General features: G+C 32.8%; 1 protein-coding gene across 2 annotated transcripts; it reads right to left on the reverse strand.

Annotated features, from left to right (window-relative positions):
- Positions 1 to 225: 225 nt before the first annotated feature.
- LOC126816533 (splicing factor 3B subunit 3) lies at positions 226 to 19,826 on the reverse strand. Of its 2 annotated transcripts, XM_050543166.2 has the most exons (27): positions 19,708 to 19,826; positions 18,737 to 18,971; positions 18,174 to 18,250; positions 17,839 to 17,932; positions 17,190 to 17,362; positions 16,457 to 16,598; positions 16,093 to 16,205; positions 15,488 to 15,550; positions 14,869 to 14,943; positions 14,424 to 14,527; positions 12,075 to 12,336; positions 11,714 to 11,786; positions 9,902 to 10,053; positions 8,158 to 8,313; positions 7,758 to 7,913; positions 7,286 to 7,429; positions 5,803 to 5,925; positions 5,237 to 5,391; positions 4,802 to 4,973; positions 3,928 to 4,133; positions 3,005 to 3,287; positions 2,499 to 2,711; positions 2,089 to 2,187; positions 1,543 to 1,686; positions 1,233 to 1,337; positions 539 to 634; positions 226 to 281 (listed from the first exon to the last, which is right to left on the reverse strand). In XM_050543166.2, exons 2-27 carry the CDS (start codon positions 18,960 to 18,962, stop codon positions 237 to 239), a joined length of 3,651 nt encoding a protein of 1,216 aa, XP_050399123.1. In that variant the 5' UTR covers positions 18,963 to 18,971; positions 19,708 to 19,826; the 3' UTR covers positions 226 to 236. The 2 variants fall into 2 exon arrangements, with proteins under 2 accessions (XP_050399123.1, XP_050399124.1); XM_050543167.2 differs by lacking the exons at positions 226 to 281; positions 539 to 634; positions 1,233 to 1,337; ... (9 more) ...; positions 7,758 to 7,913; positions 8,158 to 8,313 and adding an exon at positions 10,677 to 10,767 and having other exon boundaries at positions 9,915 to 10,053.
- Between the last annotated feature and the right edge of the window lie 32 nt (positions 19,827 to 19,858).

Below are 19,858 nucleotides of genomic sequence, written 5' to 3' on the forward strand. Positions count from 1 at the left end.
GTTGTGATATTTATATATACATTATGTTAAGTTTCATGACTGTTTACAACTAAAAAAGGTGAATTAAAGTTCAAACAAGTTCTGTAGTTTTCAACTTTTGTAAAATATTTGTCAAGCTTCACAATAATTTAGCATGTTTAAAATGATTTTAATAATAGAATATAGTTTAAAAGTATTTTCTTTATGACGGCTGAGTAGAAAGGTTTTATCAGTTTCATTCAAATATTTGTTTTTATTTAGAAAGCATATCTTGTACGAATATCTTCTAATTTCTTTGATACCTGAAAAATAAAGAGTTCAATAAATAATTTTGATGGCAAGGCATAAATCGCATGTACATGTAGTTTCATACATGATGTATAAAAATAGATTTAATGAAGGTTGTATCACAGACATCGTATGAACAGGCAGCAAATTGGATTTCTCTAAATTAGAATAACATAAATTTTAGCCTGGGCCTTATATCATAACCTACTCAACTCTCCCTCCCCCACCCCCCAAAAAAAACACCACCACAAGATACTGGTTTACTTTATACCTCAGCTGGTGTACGATCCAATTCTTCAGCCATACTTTTCTGTTTACTGGTTTCCATAGAATTAAACATTTCACATAAATCACCATCTATAACACTCTGTAATAATGAAGTATTGTATTAAGTGTATTATAAAATTAAGTGAGAATTTCCTTAACTGAGCACCACTTTAATTCATATAGGAAGGCACTTGACAGACAAGGAAAATGATAAAAAAAAAAATTGCAATGAGTTACGCAGCAACCTAGTGTCTCGCCTCTACTTGACTAATTTCCAGAAAGGCTAAAATTGAAATGTTCCCAGATACATCCAATTCTTATCCTCCTTGCCTTTATTTTTTTAAAAAAAGGAGAATAAGCATCTATCAAACTATCTTGTTTATGTTACTGTAAGAGAAAAAGGTGGATTAATTTTATTTTCTTAAGTTTATGTTTAGTTAATAAGAATCAAGGTCGAACTTTCCTAATACCAGGTATGTAAAATAACTTCATTTAAGAGTGAGCTGGGCTTGCTGAAGTATTATTTTTGTCAAAGTCAATGGTGTGAAATCAATAGAAACCAATGTGAACTAGAAATGGCCATAACTTTAGAACTGATTGATTTTAAGAAATATTGGACCAAAAGCACTTTTGAATATGCATGTTTTTCTAAATCTTTAGTTAACTTTTATTTTAGTATCAACATGAATATAATTTACCTTTAATGGATAATGATATGATCTGTAAGCTAAATGATCTCTTCCACATAAAGGTGGGTGTTCTGTTCTCATATACATCTCTAAATGTTGCAGAAAGTCGTGATCCTGATAAATAAAATCTAACATAGTAATATATAAATTCCTTAAAGACGTATTATGTAAGAACTAAATTTGTCTGTCAGGGCTGTTTTCTATCTTCAACCTTTTGTTTATCGTAGCAAATTAGTGATACATCTATTCATTATGCAAATTATGTAGATTAAATCTTCTTTCCCAATTGTTGACGGATAAAAAGACAAAATATACTTACTTCATGTGATGTAAATGGTACTAACATGCCTATAGCACCAGAAAGTGTGGTATAAACTAGAGACTCAGATCCACCAGGTATTAAAGTAGCCTTCTGTAAGGATGTTATCACTTCTCCTACATAAAAATTGGATACAATATCGGCCTGAAAACATAAAAAAAAGTGGTATAGTTCAAATACCATTACTCTTTTTCATTACTTAATGTCCATTTATCATGTATGTTTCACACCCCTCAATGTTCCCAAATCTGCCTAACCATTTGATCAAGAAATAACAACCACTCCCTCAGTCAAGCTACCACACAATAAGCTGGCAGACAACACTCAGTTGCCAGTTAGTGATACTTTTGCCCAGTGCTTGCCCCATGGGTGTTCTTTGGGTAATTCGGTATTTTTCTAGTAAGGTTGGGGGTCTATACTTTCCATATATACAAAATTTGCGATACTTTTATTGGAAATGACCACCCGATAAATGCTTTCGGGACAATGTATCTTTAAAGGAAATGGTTCTTTAAATCTCCTTTATATCTCGTAACAGACACTTACCTTTTGTGTAGCACCATTTAATACACCTCTATCCCATAATGCCTTATTACCAGTAGGATCTTCATCTACATCATCGGACACACTAATTGGTAGACGTACCTACAGAAAAAATATATCTATTATAGCTTTCAAACACCCTCATGAAAAGTTACGAGTTGGGAAGTTTCAAATATACCAAATGTTTTAATTTCTGTAGTAACTATACTAGACTTGAATTAACCTTGAATGCCAGCTCATTAGACAAAAAGGAGATGAATGTTGACAGCATTAGATATGGTGGATGTCTAACTATATGTATTACTATACAGCACCAACACAATTCTCAATTCAACAGATTGTCATTCCCTCCCATAATAGTTATTCTTATGTAACAAAATATTTCATACTTTTAGAAACATTTTACTACTTACCAAAGTAACATTGCCAAATTTATCTGCTCCAGCCATAGTATTATAATCTAATAGACATGAACAGGTTATCCAACGTGGATTTGTATCATCAGCAAATATAATCAACTGATTCTCTTGTCTTTTATATCGTAAGAAATGAAAACTTTCTTGTATATCAGATACTAACACACGATTACCCATAGTATGGATATTTACTATAAAGTTAGGTACACTCTGAAAGATAAATTGTATTTAAAGTTAATTTAGTTTCAATCAAATTACATTTAACATAAACAAAACTAGACATTTACAGGAAATTTCAAGATAAGTAAATTTTAAACAGGGCCTTTAACATCTTAGCAGAAAAAGTCAAAGTGGTTCCAGGGAACATGAAAGATTGCAGACAATTCCAACAGGATATCTAAGAGCTTTAAAAAGATAAAATAGCTTTAATGGCAGGAATTTGATCAAAAGTGTTTTAAAAGGTTATACTAAATAATTTTTTTAAAACTAACTGATATACTTACCTTATTTTCACATTTTCTCAGCATTTTCTTTTTTCCAAGATCATAGATACGTAGATATTTGCCTACTCCTATTAAAACTCTTCCTTGAAAGGGAGTGATTGCACCAGGAACTTCATCAACAGATGTTTTATGTAAGAATGATAATTTTGTACCATTTTCTTTTACTATGTAGGCATAGATATATCCACCACTTAAAGAACGGGGACTTAACACAAGATCTCTAGCTACACCAACCAATAATATAGTATCATCACTTCTATTGGCAAATTTCACTAGCGCTATACTGAAAATATACATAAAATAAATTAAGTACATCATTTCACATTTCAAGGAAAAGAAAATACTAATTCAAAGACAACATGAAGGTGATTGCTTGAACATCATTACACATGGATGCCAATTCGTTTTTGTTTTTCAAATTTTATATTCCAAGAGCCATCTTTCTTCATGTATTACTATGACAAAATTGTATGTGTTTCTGTTTTGGATAATTACATTTTCGACACACCCGATTAATGTCATCTATGTGACACTGTCTATTCAAATTAATGAATTTGTTGGTTTCTTCGTATACCATCAAGCTTTCAAAGTTTAAATAGAAATTATACCACGGATGGAACCAAGCTGTGATTGATCCAATATATTGTTTCCAAGCAGACAGGAAAACAATTTGTCGGAAAATCTGGATTTTTTTTTTCTTCTAAATTAAGTTCTGGTTGATATGAGGGTTTAGTCAATGAAGTGTCTGTTTAGTCGTGCTTTATATGCACAGATTTCTGGGAAATACCTGCTGAGTAATTTGACAAACAAAAGATCGTCTTCACAGTGACTTAATAAATCTTACCTGTGAGCAGCTTCATTTTGTTCCAAGTTTATTTTTTCCAGAGTTTCACCGGTTAATGGATTTAATAAATAAATCTTACCTGTGAGCAGCTTCATTTTGTTCCAAGTTTATTTTTTCCAGAGTTTCACCGGTTAATGGATTTATAGCTCTAATGACAGACGCCCACAGTCCCATACCAGCTTTAGGTGAACCAAATACAGATTCTGGCCTTTCTTCATTTAAAAATGCTGCTGCCATTTCTGCTGCTAACTCCTGTTCCTCTTCTTGAGCCGCTTCAATCATTTCCTGATATCGAAACATGCATTGTCGTTAACAAAATTAACACAAAAACATTCTAAACTTACAAAAATGTATGTCTAAAATGTCAAACAACTGCAATGGTGCCTAATATTGTCAGGAACAGCAGTCCTTCACGTTTATGGTTCGCTTTCGCTCCTGCTCCTCCCAACTTAATTACTCCTGCAACTAAGCTAAATTGCTCTTCTAAATAGTGAGAATAAACTAGTTTTAGTTTTTGTTTATTTTTAAACTGCATACGTTCAAGCTCTCAGTTTCCATAATAATTCTGATGCTACCATATTCACCAAATATTAAACAAGACTAAAGCATAAATACAATTTGGCTCTCCTTAAATCCAAGAAAATGTAGAATTACTCTTGCAATATAATTAAGAACAGGTTTTTACCGGAGCCGTTTTCTCATTTTTGAAATCGACAGGAGCTTTATGGTTCCCTCGCAATTTTATAAACGTGAAAGACTGGAACAAGTAATATCATTTCCAGACCTGATCCGTATTACAGCTACAGTTGGAATCATTAATTCCAGACCTGATCAATATTACAGGTGTATTGGTAGAGTACAGATCAGTATCACAGAGTGTAATCATGTATTCAGGTGAAACACGGATAATAACATCATCTCTGTACCTAGATATATAAATAAAAGAATTTTACCTCGGCCATTTGTTGTTTTCTTTGTGTTTTTGTTTCTTCAGTATAAGTATTGTGATCAGTTTCAATAATAAATAAATTGTTTGATTCATGAATAACAAATTTTCTTGGTGTATATTGCAGTGGCCAAGAAACTTGATTAAACACAGCTCCTAATTTCTCTAATGCCAAAATACTGAAAAGAATAAAATTGAATGAACCAACTAATGTCCTAATCAGCAATTAAAAGTTGAATATTTATGAACCATTATGGGAATTAACTCTTTGTTTTATGTCAAAATAAAGTGATGCCTTTATTATCGTTTTTGATGGAACAAATTCCAAAAGATTACAATAATTTTTTAAATGAAATAAAATGGTGTTCATCGTCCTACTTTACTGTACAATCCATTCACAAATAAATTTATTATGATTGCTATTTTACGAGGAATATTTTACCGTAAAGTGTTAGTTGAAATGGCTACAATACCCTCAGGACATTGTTCAGATGCAAAACCAGAAGCATATTCTAAAGATTCATAAGATAAGGGTGTTAAATGAAATCTACTTTGGTATGTATAACTCAACCATGTTCTACTGGACATAGCCAACACCTGGGGAAAAAAAAAATTCTTTATTAAAATTTTCCACAATCAACCACTGTTTACTGCTTTCATCAAAATAGTGGACATATAAAATTATCAAAATTATTTGTCTGCAATAACTAAGACAAACTCTTTAAAATCAAACTGATTGGAACTGATCTAAATGTCTTTAATAGAGAAAAGACATTGGAGCATCAAGAGAAAACCTGTGACTTGGGTATATGTAAACCTATTCGTTATCACATACAACAACACCTTACTAAATGAAACATTAAATGCATATGTTGGAGCAGTCAAGCCCCCGAGTTTAGTATATAGATCAGTAATATTCTACAATATAATCATACTATATTATCAGGTGAAACACGGATATAACATCATCTCTATATACTAACATATAAATACACTGTCTATACTTACAGCTTCTGATCCTTGCATCGATATTCTGAACAATTTAACAGGTCTTGAACCTAAATATCTTGTACGTGTATCAGATAAATCACCAGTTACCATATCTAATACTGTTCTCAGTAATACACCATTCTGTAAATATAAGTAATCATTCTAAATGTTATGTTTATAGTCAATCACAGCTGATATATTTCCTATTTCAAAATCATTTAGTCTTTGTAAAAAAGATCAACTGTAATATTTGACCAGTGTCTTTAAGTCTATTGTCTCTATCACACCATCTAAAAGATCATCTTGTGAATTACTGGAAAGTGAAACTTTTACCATGAACATGTTGCTCACATTGAAATATTTAAATAATAAACCAGCGGCTGCCAGGCAGGATACGCCCACATTTTCGAGAGATGGATAGAGAACAAGCTAACAGGAAAGTCATTTTTCCTACAATCAAGGGCCATAATTCAGGAAATTACAATTCGATATGCGCATATATCGAAAGGAACTGAGATCTTTGTGTTATAAACTTACATTTCAAGTTTCAACAAAATCGGATAAAAATTCCTCTATAGGGTCCACAACCTTGATATACCATATTTTTACGCTATTTGAGAACGAACGGCGGCCATTTTGTCTGTCAATTTTGGGGCGATTTTCACAAAATTCAAACTCAACTGTCCTTAGGGTGGAACGGTAATATAATAATAAGGTTTTTTAAATCGGATAAAAATTATGACCTCTAATGGGTGCACAAGCTAAAAACATGATTTTTCGTACAATCAGGGGCCATAATTCAGGAAGTTACTGTCCGATATGGGCAAATATTGAAAGGAACCGAGATCTTTGGGTTATAAACTTATATTTCAAGTTTCAACAAAATCGGATAAAAATTGTGACCCCTATAGGGTCCACAACCTTGATATACCATATTCTTACGCTATTTGGGAACGAACGGCGGCCATTTTGTCTGTCAATTTTGGGCCGATTTTCACGAAATTCAAACTCAGTCATCCTTAGGGTGTAACGGTGACATAATAGAACGTTTTTTTAAATCGGATAAAAATTATGACTTTTATAGGGTCCACAAGCTAAAAACGTAATTTTTCGTACAATCAGGGGCCATAATTCAGGAAGTTACTGTCCGATATGAGCCAATATCGAAAGGAACTGAGATCTTTGGGTTATAAACTTACATTTCAAGTTTCAAAAAAATCGGATAAAAATTGTGACCTCTATAGGGTCCACAAGCTAAAAACGTGATTTTTCGTACAAACTGGGGCCATAATCCATGAAGTTTCGATCCGATACATGCCAATATCGAAAGCAGCCGAGATCTTTTGGGGATAAACCTATATTTCAAGTTTCGTCGAAATCGGATAAGAATTGTGACCTGTGGAGAGTCCACAAACAATTGTGGACGGATGGATGTCCGGACGGACAGGGGCGACGGCATAATACGTCCACATGAAAATGTGGGCGTATAAAAAGATAGTACCTGTAAACCTATATTTAGATAAAGACCACCAGATGTCCCTGGTTCATTTGTATCTTCTTTAGCTTCTGTACCACCCATCTCTATAATACATAGTGATTCAGGTTGAGCTGGTAATGCCTGCATACTCAGTGGAGACAAACAATCCTGTAAAATACAAATTTTCATTCTGTTCATTCAGATGCTCCATTAACAATTAAAAACATGCATTCTGGGACTGTGATGATATTGACCTTCATTAGACAACCAATCCAATGACCCCAGAGTTTGCTGATGAAGTGGAGTAATCAAACAAAGAATAAAACTTAAATATTTGGACATTAGACTTCAGAAACCTTGAACAAAATTCAGAAAACCATGAACAAAATTCAGGAAACATTTAACAAAATCTTCAAACTTTAGTTTATTTAACAAACTGGTTTTAAAACAATTTTACTTTAGAGGTTATGATTAATAAAGATTAGATTGTACTTACATTAGGGTCAAGGGAGACTATTCTAACAGTATTATCAGCCAATCCAACAGCTAAAAATCGTGATCTTTGTTCACCTTGAGGTACACGACCGATACCCATACAAACAACATCTGCAGACATTTCTTTTCTCTCTGTATATTCATTTAGTTGACCAGTCTTTAAAAGAAAAGTTTATCCAATTTTTATAAATCTTATTTTCAATCTCGGCCCCAGGAATCTCATGAATTTTAATTTATGTAACTAGTCATGCTGGACATTCCCAAAATTTAACATATACTGATTTAAACGTAATTTCCATATTCATAGTTTTTAAACTACAAAAGTTCATTGCATTGTTTAAAACAAGAGTAACGCCAATTCAGTGTTTGAGGAGTTCATAAATACAAATCATAATACTTACCGGATCCATTTCAAAATAGACCAATTCTCCACCTGTTAAGGCGATCACTACTTGTCTTTGATTGACGGCACATTTAACAATGGCTTTTTTACCTGGTGTTTTCCATTCGTTTACCCTCTTATCCGATCGGATATGACGAATACCTTCTGGATAAATCTTAAAACATACAAATTTTAAGATTAATATATTGATTAAAGGCTAAAGTTGCTGTGGTTGTATTACAGGGAATATGATCAGCGGTGTCGCATCACAGTTTTCTAAACAAAAATGATGTACAATATTAATTTGATTAGCAGAAAGTTATCAAATTTAAGGGAATCTGTGAAATCAAGTTTCTTGTCCCAACTTAAGCGTGAAAAAATGTTTTAGCAAACATGATTTACCGCTCCACTGTGTACAGACGTCTTAATCCCCTTGATCTCAGTCGACGAGATTAAAAGTAGTCAAAGATTAGTCAATAAACTAATTGTAAGCTAACCTTTCAACAGTAATTCAGTTCATGATCTAACTAGTAATTAGTACAAATGTAAAATTTGATAGTTCTATAATTATACAATTTTTATCTGTAACCATTTCCCTTCATAAGAATTTACCATGTGTTCCCATCTGGCATCCCATTTGCCATCACACAATATTTTAATCATTATGCATTCACTGAACAACAAAATATTCCATAGGCTATAATCATATAAGATAAATGTATCCGTCCGAAGCTCGCACTGTTATTAGCTGTACACACCAGTTTATTTTTTATTCGTTTAACAAATTACTTTGGGACTAAAATAGCACTTGGTTTATTTGGCGGGAAACAAGTCACATGGGCAAATAACATGGCAACAATAATGCATGCATTGCATACGGGTGTCGATGCTACGATGTAATTTTGAAATACCGTTTTATAATGATAATGTTTCAACATCACCAACTTTTGTTATCACAGATATTTTGCTGTCATTTTCTGCTGTGTAAATGAAGACGTAATTGTTGAGGAATATTACTAACTTGAATTTGAAGCAAGTAGCTTGGGGGTCTGTACGCTCTCATTCTATCGTTTTACAAAAACAACTAATTTTGTAGGAATATTACGGACATAAATTTCAAAACTGTACGGGAACTATATGTGAAAAATAGCAAGGCACACTTATGTTTTTTTGTTTTTTTTGTATTCAGAACACAACATAACATAAAACTATTTGTAGTTGAAGTCTATTAAAGGGAATGAACGCCGCCCCCTCCCCCATACACACGTAAACACTAGTTGTATAGCGGTAGAAATCATGGCCTTTAGAGATCATTCAAAACAATACTGTTAAAATTTACTTCTTCGTTATTCATTTCAAGATTGATAAGTACCCTTTTTTCAAACATCCAATAATTGCTAATCAATTTTTTTACTTATCATATACCCTGTTGTATTATATCTGAAGCATAGATCAGTTTTACCAAATATTGTAATCATTTATATATTCAGGTGAAACACGGAAATACCATCATCTCTATGCTTGTCATTTAAATTGTTTTGAAATAGTAAATTAATAATAAATGTAGTCATTTTATGGTTGATAAATCTGAAACAGTTTCATGACTAACAGTTAAGAAAATCAAATATTTACATGATAGTAGTTGAAAATTTGGCTGAAAGTCTATTTTGTGAAAACTGTTAAAATTTGGATTTTGTCAGCCTATTTCAGGGTTTCGAGGAAAATGAGCACCCTATTAATGGGAACTCTCATAACTTCAATACCTGAACTAAGGCATCATCTCCAAGTTGTGAACACGATATTGTAGGCGTTGTACCCAGAAAACCAGAATCTGTCACTTCCTCTACAGTCTCACCAATAGACAATACTAAGGTAGCATTCACAAAAGATACAATAATGTAGGCATCATAGTCCTCTGAAAAATATAATACAAATCTATTATGAATAGCACATAAAACTGGTTGGAATTTGATTTATCACCCAATAATCCACCATACAGGTTGTATCACATGTTTTGTATAGTGATATCTATCACTTGGAAAGTCGCAACGATTTCCTTTTATCTTTTTTAATAGATGTGGAATGGTTGACAAATAAAATCTCATACTCAGCTTTTTATATGGAATTTTGTTATACTCAGTTTTTTTATATCGAATCTTGTTGATATAATATAATACTATTCAGTTTTTTAATATCAAATTTTTTTGATATAATAAAATATGTAGTAGTCTCAGATTTTTTACATTGTCATTATTTAAATACATGTATGAGATTCAGTACATACAATATCTTAAAGTAACGGCTTGGGAAAATTTAAATTTGTACATAGCAGCCTTTAACAGCCAACTATTTTTACACAAAACAGTACTTGAGAATTTCTTAGACCAGCTAATAATAGCTAATTCAAAGTTATAAAAGATCAGATATATAAATATATATTAAATAGTCTATATAAACAATTATTAATTCAAACAAGAGCTTTATAATGCCATTATTTTAATGGTACTGAAAGCAAATGTTTCTGTATTCTAGACCTACAAACGTTCCCATGGTGCTGATGTCTTTAACAACCCTGAGACAGGAATCGAGTAGCAATCTGGTTACCAGCAATCGTCATCATATACTGCATCTGAAAGCAGAAAGAGGCTTGGTGTTGGTTGGTAGGATGCCAAACAACCAGCCTTTTTCTTTTAGTAACTTGTCTACTCAAAGCATAATTTTTTTCTCTTCAATACAGCTGTGCAGTACAATGTTAAAATCAAAATTCCATGACAATTTTTAAATAAGAACATTTTCTTCAATTTTTGTATGTAAACATATGTATCTTTTGCAAATACTGTAAGACAAGAATTTAATGTCACAAACATGTCCATGTAAAAGCATGTTGAAATAAATAACCTTTCTCAAGACTGGTTTCATGCTAGTTTTACAATCTAAAATAATTTTGTGCTTTGTGGTGGTTTAACAGGTAGCTACATGACGGACAACAGTTAGTATTTATTAAATTAATTCCTTGCCTTACAGTAACAAAGCTATTAAAGCTTTGTGTTAGCCAAGCATTTAATTGCTTTGCTGTACCAAAAAACTTTATCAAACCAGTGTTTTTTAAAGCAAATTATTGTTTAAAAAGTGTAAAATAACAGTTTTATCCTGTGTAATCTATACATATTTCTTGAATTCATACAAAAATAATATCTGAAAATCAAATAGACCTGAAATAGAAACTTAAGTCTGTACCTTCTACTGAAAATTAAATACACCTATACAATGTTAGGCATACTTGGTTTTCTATATCATAAGTTAATTTCAACATAAATGAAATTCTTCATCAACAGTCAAACCAAAGTACACACGTAAAGAAATAATGAATGAATGAAACATGGTTTAACGTCACACTTTTCTGCACCATGTAAAGAAGTAAGCCATTTCTAAATGATTAAGGGTATTCCGAGTAAAAAAATACCTAAAGATATATCAAAGGACAACAGATCGGGTTATAAAAACAATTGACAATAAAAATTTGTAAACATCTTAATGTGCTCTGAATGATTATAAATATACTAGTTGCAACTCACCATCAATTCTGCGTTTGACTGTCCATACAGCATTAGGATTACCAGGCAATTCAGATACAGCCATCTCAGATACCTAGAATTAAAAATATGTGATACATAACAGACATGTTCAAAACATTCGATATCAAAAATTATGTCTTCTGAAATCAAAGCAGTTCAAGATTTCACATGTTATTCATTAATAAAAGTAACTTTAAGTATGCAAAAGGTCAAGAAATGGAAAATTTTATACTAAAGTTTGTACATCTTCGAAACTGTGTCAGATAGTTGTACAGAACAAAGATGATACAATAACAAAATAAATTATTCAATTGATTTATATAATCTACTTTTTAACACAAGTTATTATTAGTAAACATACCTCTAATCCATGACGTAATACTCGAAGAGATGATCTTGGACCACGTCCACATAATGTATACAACTGAGGTGTATCTTCGTTAGCTAAATCGGCTATCTGACAACTCATAATAGGAGATAAACTATCCATTTCATCAACTACTACAAGATTTTTTAAGGGACGGGGAGAGAAGAGAAAGGTATCCCCCTCCTCCAAAGGCATAGCACTACTAAATGTTGGTTCTCCATCATCATCACCTAGATGTGCAATCTGGTATAGGTAACTGAAATAATTGAAAATAAACATTGTAAAGTAATAAGATAAAGTTTTAAATCTAGAATTCAAGCCCATAAAATATTTCATTTCAAACATTGACAATATTTACTTAAGCTCTTCATATTATCTAGTTTTAAAGGAATGGTGTTTTATATTAACAAAACATCGTCAAATTAGACAGCATTCATACAGTGGTTATAAAGATGTTCAGTGGGCAGTCATGCAATATGCATTGCTGGTGAAGGTACTGAGGTTATTTGTAATATATTTTATAAACTTATTTACACGTGTGTAATGGTATGGAAGAGAATTTCTGAGTACTTATACAGTGGATTCTGTCACTTCCAACATCGTATGGGATAGTTAAAATATGCAAAATCACACAGCATGACATAATACTCAATACCGGAAGTATTATTGTACCTTCAAATACCGGAAGTATTATTGTAACTTCAAATACCGTGAGTATAATCTTCTGTTGTACATCAATGTTGTATTTGGTGGTAAAAATTTACTATTTACATTGCTATAGCGCTCGCATGTTTATCATACAATGATCGGTTGGGTAATGCTTTAAAAAACAAACACATTTCGTCACAATTAAATATGTTTTCAGAAGAATACCCTTCAATAATAGACGGATTGCGCATGCAGAATTCTTCAACGGTACCGAGATCAACACCTGCACTTTCGCCACTAATTTTAAAGTCTCAGCAAACCTTGGTACCATAGATTCGATGAATTGGCTGAGGTGCGTCAAATGTTTAAAGGCTTTGATGTTGAAACCACTCAAGGTAATCAAAACAAAACAGTAAGGCTGATGTCTCCTGCCGAAATCTCAAAATAGATCGACACATTAATCGCACATTTATTTTTTTCAAAAGTATCAAGCAATCAAACTGATTATCAACTATACACTAAATTTCATCACTCTCTATCAGATAGAATCAAAGTTATCTTGTCCCAAAGCATCGACCAATGAAATTACTTAGCTTCAGCTCGAAATGTTAACCATTGAACTCAGCCAAGACATTCACCTAATGAACATCTACATCAAGTTTAAACATTCTACCTCAATTAAAAGCAGAGTGGTTATGTTTCAAGTCTTGACCAATCGAATTAGTTATCGCTCCTTAGCCTAAGCAGAAAATTCTCATCATTGAACTTAGTAATGATATAAAAAAATCTATATTCAGAGTTTCATCACTCTCACTTAATTATACTGTAACCAAATTATCGTGCCCCAAATCATCAACCAATCAGATTGCTTATCTCTGCTTACCGTAAGCATACAATGTTTATCATCGAATTCCATCAAGGGATTCACCTAATGAACGCCTACACCAAGTTTGAACGTTTTACCTCAATTAGGAGAGTTATTGTGTTCCAAAGTCTCGACCAATCAAATTGCTTAACGCTCTGCATACCCTGAGCAGAAAATGCTCATTATCGAACTTAGTCAAGGTATTGATGTGATGAAACTATAAACAAAGTGTCCTTACTCTCACTTAATTAGAACTAAAGTTATCGTGTCCCAAAGCATCATCCAATCAAATTGTTTTTCTCTGCTTACCCCAAGCAGAAAATTCTCATCCATGGCATTCACCTAACGATTCTCATCCATGAACATTCTAGCTCAATTAGGAGAGTTATTGTATCCCAAAGAGTGTGACGGATGGACGAGCCCATTTTAATAGTCTCCTGCTTTCTTCGAAAGTATTATTAATCTCACCGATAACTGATTGCTTGTCAATCTTTTGTACGTTAACACCCACGGATTGAAGGATGAATTATACAATGTTAATTGAATGCAAATTGTGTTGTAATTCGTAATATTCAAAATACGGACTACTCAAAACTTTTTTGATTGATCTAATAAGGAAATAAATCGTGACATGGAAATGATCAAGGATTTTACAGAATGCTGTAGTATTCAGAAGCTAGATGTGACAAGAGCCCACTGTATATAGCAATTATCTTTTAAAGCAAACAATACATGTTATATTTTAAAAAATGTCACAACAAAACCTGTTTGAGTCTTAGAAGTTATTTGATGTTTATGAGAAAGTAGACTAAAATAAAAACTGAACTCACTGGTTGCCAAATTCTGAAGCAACAAATAGAAAGCCAGACTTGAGAACACACATACTAGCCGAAACAGGGACAGTATCAAAATACTTTAATCTAATTTCTGTCACCTGAAAAATTATAGCACTATAAATAAATCCTTTGGAAAATATTTAATACATTAATCAAGTGGAGAGCATACAACAGTAAAATTCAAATACTTTTGAAAAACGTGAATATTTTGACTTGTGCCTTCAATTACTCTGAAGCAATGAAAATTCACCACTGCTTCAAAACACAGACACAAGGGGCAAAAGATAGATTTCAGTAACATTTGTATCCACATATGGCAGCCATACATGCCATACAACACCACCTTACAGAGGATCCTTATCAATTAGCTCTTTTACAATTGTCCATTTATAAAAGTAGTGCATTTTCATTGTCTCAGTATATGATGTCTTCCACTTACTATATCTTCATCTGTTTCTAAAGTTATTTTAAATATATCTCCTTGTTCTGTTTGAGCCAAGAAGAAAAACATTGACTGAAAAACAAAAATGGACAACATACTAGTGGGAATGTCATTTTATCAACATACCACATTTAAAATACAGAAAAAAAACAAATATAGTTTAACCAATGAAAATATTTCATGGTGGGTTATTTTTTTATATAAAAATCAGTTTAAAATTGTCCACATGAGATATACATTAACCAAATCCATTTACATACCTAAAAATATTATGAAATAAAATGAAATGGGGTTTAACGTCTTATGAAGATGGGCATATGCCATACTGTGTGCTATGAGGTAAATTTTTCCCGGAGAGCTGTGCTATGACCTACTCTTATATCGAATTCCAACAGCCAAAGGATCTTTTACATGCAGGCCAATGTGTACTCGGGACCTCAGTTTTCTGTTCCATCCGAACGACTATACATTGTTTCTTGTCAGGCCCTCGGTCCTGCACCACTTTAACAGACAACGCAGGGGTCAAACACAGGACATCGAGATTAGAATGCGGTCTTACTCAGTGAGCCACTGTGGCTCCCAACACACATTATAAATTTACTATATAAAATATTACCTTAGTTTTATGTGTAGCACTACATACAAATATCATTCCTCTTTCTGGGTCATCTAAATCATACTGTAAAAGAATTTTTTATTAAAGTTAGAACTTCAAATGTTATCATAAGTAGGAAACTCTGATTTTAATTTTTCTCAACTTATATGATAGAAGGTGGGATTCCTGTAATGCATCAACTCTTCTGTTCACAAACCTTATTGGGTTAAGGTCATTTCTACCTTATGTTGTAGAAGGGCACCTTGACAAGGACATTCAATTTAGGTCCTGGGTTACCTATCTGGGTCATCAGCTGTCAAGCACAGTTCTCAGCCGTTCATAAACTCAACTCAAAGTTCACTGGAAACCACAGCTTATTTTGGACAAAGTCAACCTTGTTAGGGGCAAACGGAAACCAGATCACACACCCACCAATACCCTGTATGACATTCACAATCACAGTACGATTCTACTCTATAATGCTGGAGTTTAACAAGGGATACCATTTAGTGCCAGGATATCACTGTCCGTGTGACATACAGTCTCCTATACACTTGGTGTTTGATATCCATCAACACTAAATTATTAGGGTCTTATGAAAATATAGTTGTAACAATTTATCTTACCCTTCGTCTGGGTATAGGACATCTAATATCGGGTTGATCTCCCAGATTTTTATAAGTTATATAATTCTCTGAACAAATTAATACACCACTAGGTCCTTCATTACCACCCGGTACTATAATATAAAATTAAATCATGTGTAAGTGTTTATAAAATACAAACCAAAACCAATACTAAAACTTTAGACCTGGCCAAGAAATTTCATATTTTCTGTTATAGAAACTGCTTCAACTGATTTGTTTACATGTATATTATGTATAACTGACAAAAATAAATGTGGTAATGAAGGCGAGTCATCTACCTTCAGAGATGTGGCCTGGTTAATATCTGAATTATAAACTTACATATGGTATTTAAAGCACTAACCTGATATTAAAAAGTTAGCATGTTCTTCCAACTGTTCTGAGTATTTTCTGACCACATGATTTAGCCCTAGATCTAATTCATAATAAGTTAAAAGTTGTTGACTTTTAGCTGCAGCTTCACCTGTAGGATCTTGATCAGCATCCTGAAAACAAACATAACCGAGAAATGATTTAACCATGTCTATTTTGAAGGAAGGTTCATATTTGATGGCGACTATAATATAGACAAGGGACTGTCAGGCTGCCCCATATTCCCACCAGCAGGAAAATCATGTGTGCTGGCTCTAAAATCACTGACACTTTCTAAAAATCTGTTATGCACTCTGTGTCAATCTGTAAATGTTTAAGCTAACCCACTTTCATTTGTGTGTCAAATTTAGATTATTTGGGGTATTATTTCCATTAGTGGCAAGAATAAATCAATATATTATTTAAGAAAAAAATTATCAAATAACTTGCATGTGATTGGGTGTTATATTTATCTGTCTAGTCATTGGAATGGGACAAAAACCCAAGGTGTTGTGTACACATTGGCGTGCACGCTAAAGAAATCTTGACAGTTTGAATTTGAAATAGAGCTGGTCGTAGCACTGCTGCAAAATTTCCCTAATAGCATGTAGTTTTTGGGGTATGCTCGTCTTCATTAGCCCAGTTGGTGCAGAACAGTAGGACGCTATACTCCATTTCATTTCTTATATCTATTTCTGAATATGAATAATGTGTATTAAACAAACCTCATAGTCTATTTCAAGACAGGCAAACGTAGGATTTTCAAATCCAATATCAACACCAACAATATTATAGACTAATGTATTAGATTTATGTGCCTCTAATGGTGATGATATAGTTAATCTAGCCTGAGCATCTCTATTTAATATATAGACCAACTTTTGTTTTTCAACAGCACCTATAATGAAAATAAATAATGACAATTAGAGACTATCAGAGACAATAATTGGTAAGTTTTTGGTCTATGATAAATGTTTATCTCAGATATAATCTCTTTGATACAGTACTTTGTTAAAACACTGAAACCTGGCAAAAAAGATTTGTACAATCATAATATATTCCTTTAGTTTAAGCACAGTAATTGATTCATAATGTCTACTAGACACAAACTAAGTTATTCCAGGACTAAGATACCGTTCAATTTTATTTCAATAATTCAATTGCACGTAGGAAAACCTTCAATGTTGGACTGGTGACCCTTCTCGTCACGTACAAGCTGGGAATCAAAACCACGCCACTCGACTCACATGACAGTTTATTAACTAAGTGTACACGTTAAAACAATTTGACCAGGCGCACTTAGAACTGCAGATTACTTTACAGAGATAACATGTTCAAGGTCTACTGAATGATCTATTCAAGAGGTGAACTAACCAATCATTACAGCTCTTCCTTTCGGGTCAACTGCCAGAAACTGTCCAGGCACAATTCTTCGACAGCCACTCTTACCAAATGTTTCCTGGTGAACCTACAAACAATTTTACAATATCAACTGTACATGTAAACTTGATGGTATTATCTGAACACAGTTACTGAATTTGAAGAAATGAACCTTACATTACATAATCTGAAAGTCTGTCCAGCTTTACAGTGTAAATCTAGGGCTGTCCTGATGAAAAATGTGTTCAAAAATATTTGATTCATATGATAAACACTTTATTGCACTTAGTACTTTTTGCATCATTGTTAATCAAAAGAATGAGCCGAACCTTTTCAAAAATATTCTTCGAGGGCATATACTCCAAGATGACAATTCTCCCAGAATCAGAACCAACAACAATATAATCTGAAAGAATAAAACAAAAACAGAAAATGATAGAATAGAATGTTAAGTTAGCATTACCAAAACCAAATAAGATTTTATTCGGTCAAAGGAATATTGCCAACTATTACAGTAACTGCTGTGAATTACTATGCAATTTGTCAATACCCCAAATACAGACAGTGAAACATATTATTTATTGGTTTTTCGTTATTCCTATTAAAGCCCACTGCAATTTGTGGATGTGTGTGTTGATCATTGGGTGACTAATTGCAGTAACTTACCTGTAACTAAACGACATCGGTAAATACATGTATTATCCACCAAAATCTTTCTTCCAAACAATGTTTGGGTTAAAAAAAAATACAAGTTTACACCAATTCTATTGTCAAAACTGTACAAAATAGATAAAATTTTGAAACGAGAATTATGCGGTATTGTTATTTTGAGTCTGAACCCTGTATCATAAAATATCTCAATTTGGCACTGCCATATTAAATAAAACCTTACCTTTAGATCCTCCAGTCAATTTAAATGGCATAAGAGCCCGAATGATTCCAAAGACTTCCACTGACAGTACTGGATAGATTTTTCCAGTATTTGGATCATGGCGAAGCAATTCCAATATCTTTCCGCGGGACACAACAATTTCTTGATGTTTTGAGCCGGAAAAGTTTCCATGAATAGCACTGGTAATACCTGTAGCCCTTTGAAGGGTCAGGTTGTAGAGAAACATCTTTCACACCTAAAAACAAATTTATTTTACATTGTTAGTTTAGAAAATTATATTCAGTTACGGTATATTTTAGTGTACTGTATGTCAACAAAGACTAGAGTTTAGATAATACCTCTAGAAATGGTGTATACAGTCGACATATTTTACCAGGATCAGGAGACTTTGTCGAAGTTCTTTATGGTCAACTCATTGTTGACAAGTTTGGGTTCCTGAGCATGCAAGGATATTTGAATTTCTTTTCCTGTTTTTTTTTTACTTATGCAGCAGGTGCAGCGGCAGTGCATGACTAGGGCCTACTGATAATTCTTCTGGTTATAACATTACACCATCATGGTCCTTTAAAGGGTCAGTTATTTATTTTAGATGAATGCCAAGATTCAAAACTTTGGTTAGTAATAGTAAAATGGTCAACACCACTGTTTTACACAACCTAGATTTTCAACTTAGTCGACTTAGAACCTGCTGAAGTGAAAACTCTGAAAATTATTTATTAGAAATGGAAAGGACAACACAACTTATTTATAAAAAAATTGGTAGAACAGTAAAACAGTTTCGAGAGACAAAGAATAGCGATGTGGAGCTGTGGTATAATATATAAACAAAAGTTAACCGGCAAACCGATCTACAGTCAAATTTATTTAGTAGAGGGTTGTAAAATGATGCAGAACTGTCCATATAGTTTGCAGATTTTACACACAAATTTTATCAAATTTACATCAATAAAATAAATGAAAAAGAAAATTACTGGATGTTTTCCAGGGAATTTGATCTGTTTAGATGATTTCAGTGGATTTTTTTGACCATCAAAATGAACATATTCAACGTTGGTGTTTTCGGAAAATCAGTGCCCGTTCCCATAATTCAATATAGTTACTTCCGCTTTCCGTGGTTTATCC

Source organism: Patella vulgata, chromosome 3 (genome assembly GCF_932274485.2).
Source record: "Patella vulgata chromosome 3, xgPatVulg1.2, whole genome shotgun sequence".
NCBI lineage: Eukaryota > Metazoa > Mollusca > Gastropoda > Patellidae > Patella > Patella vulgata.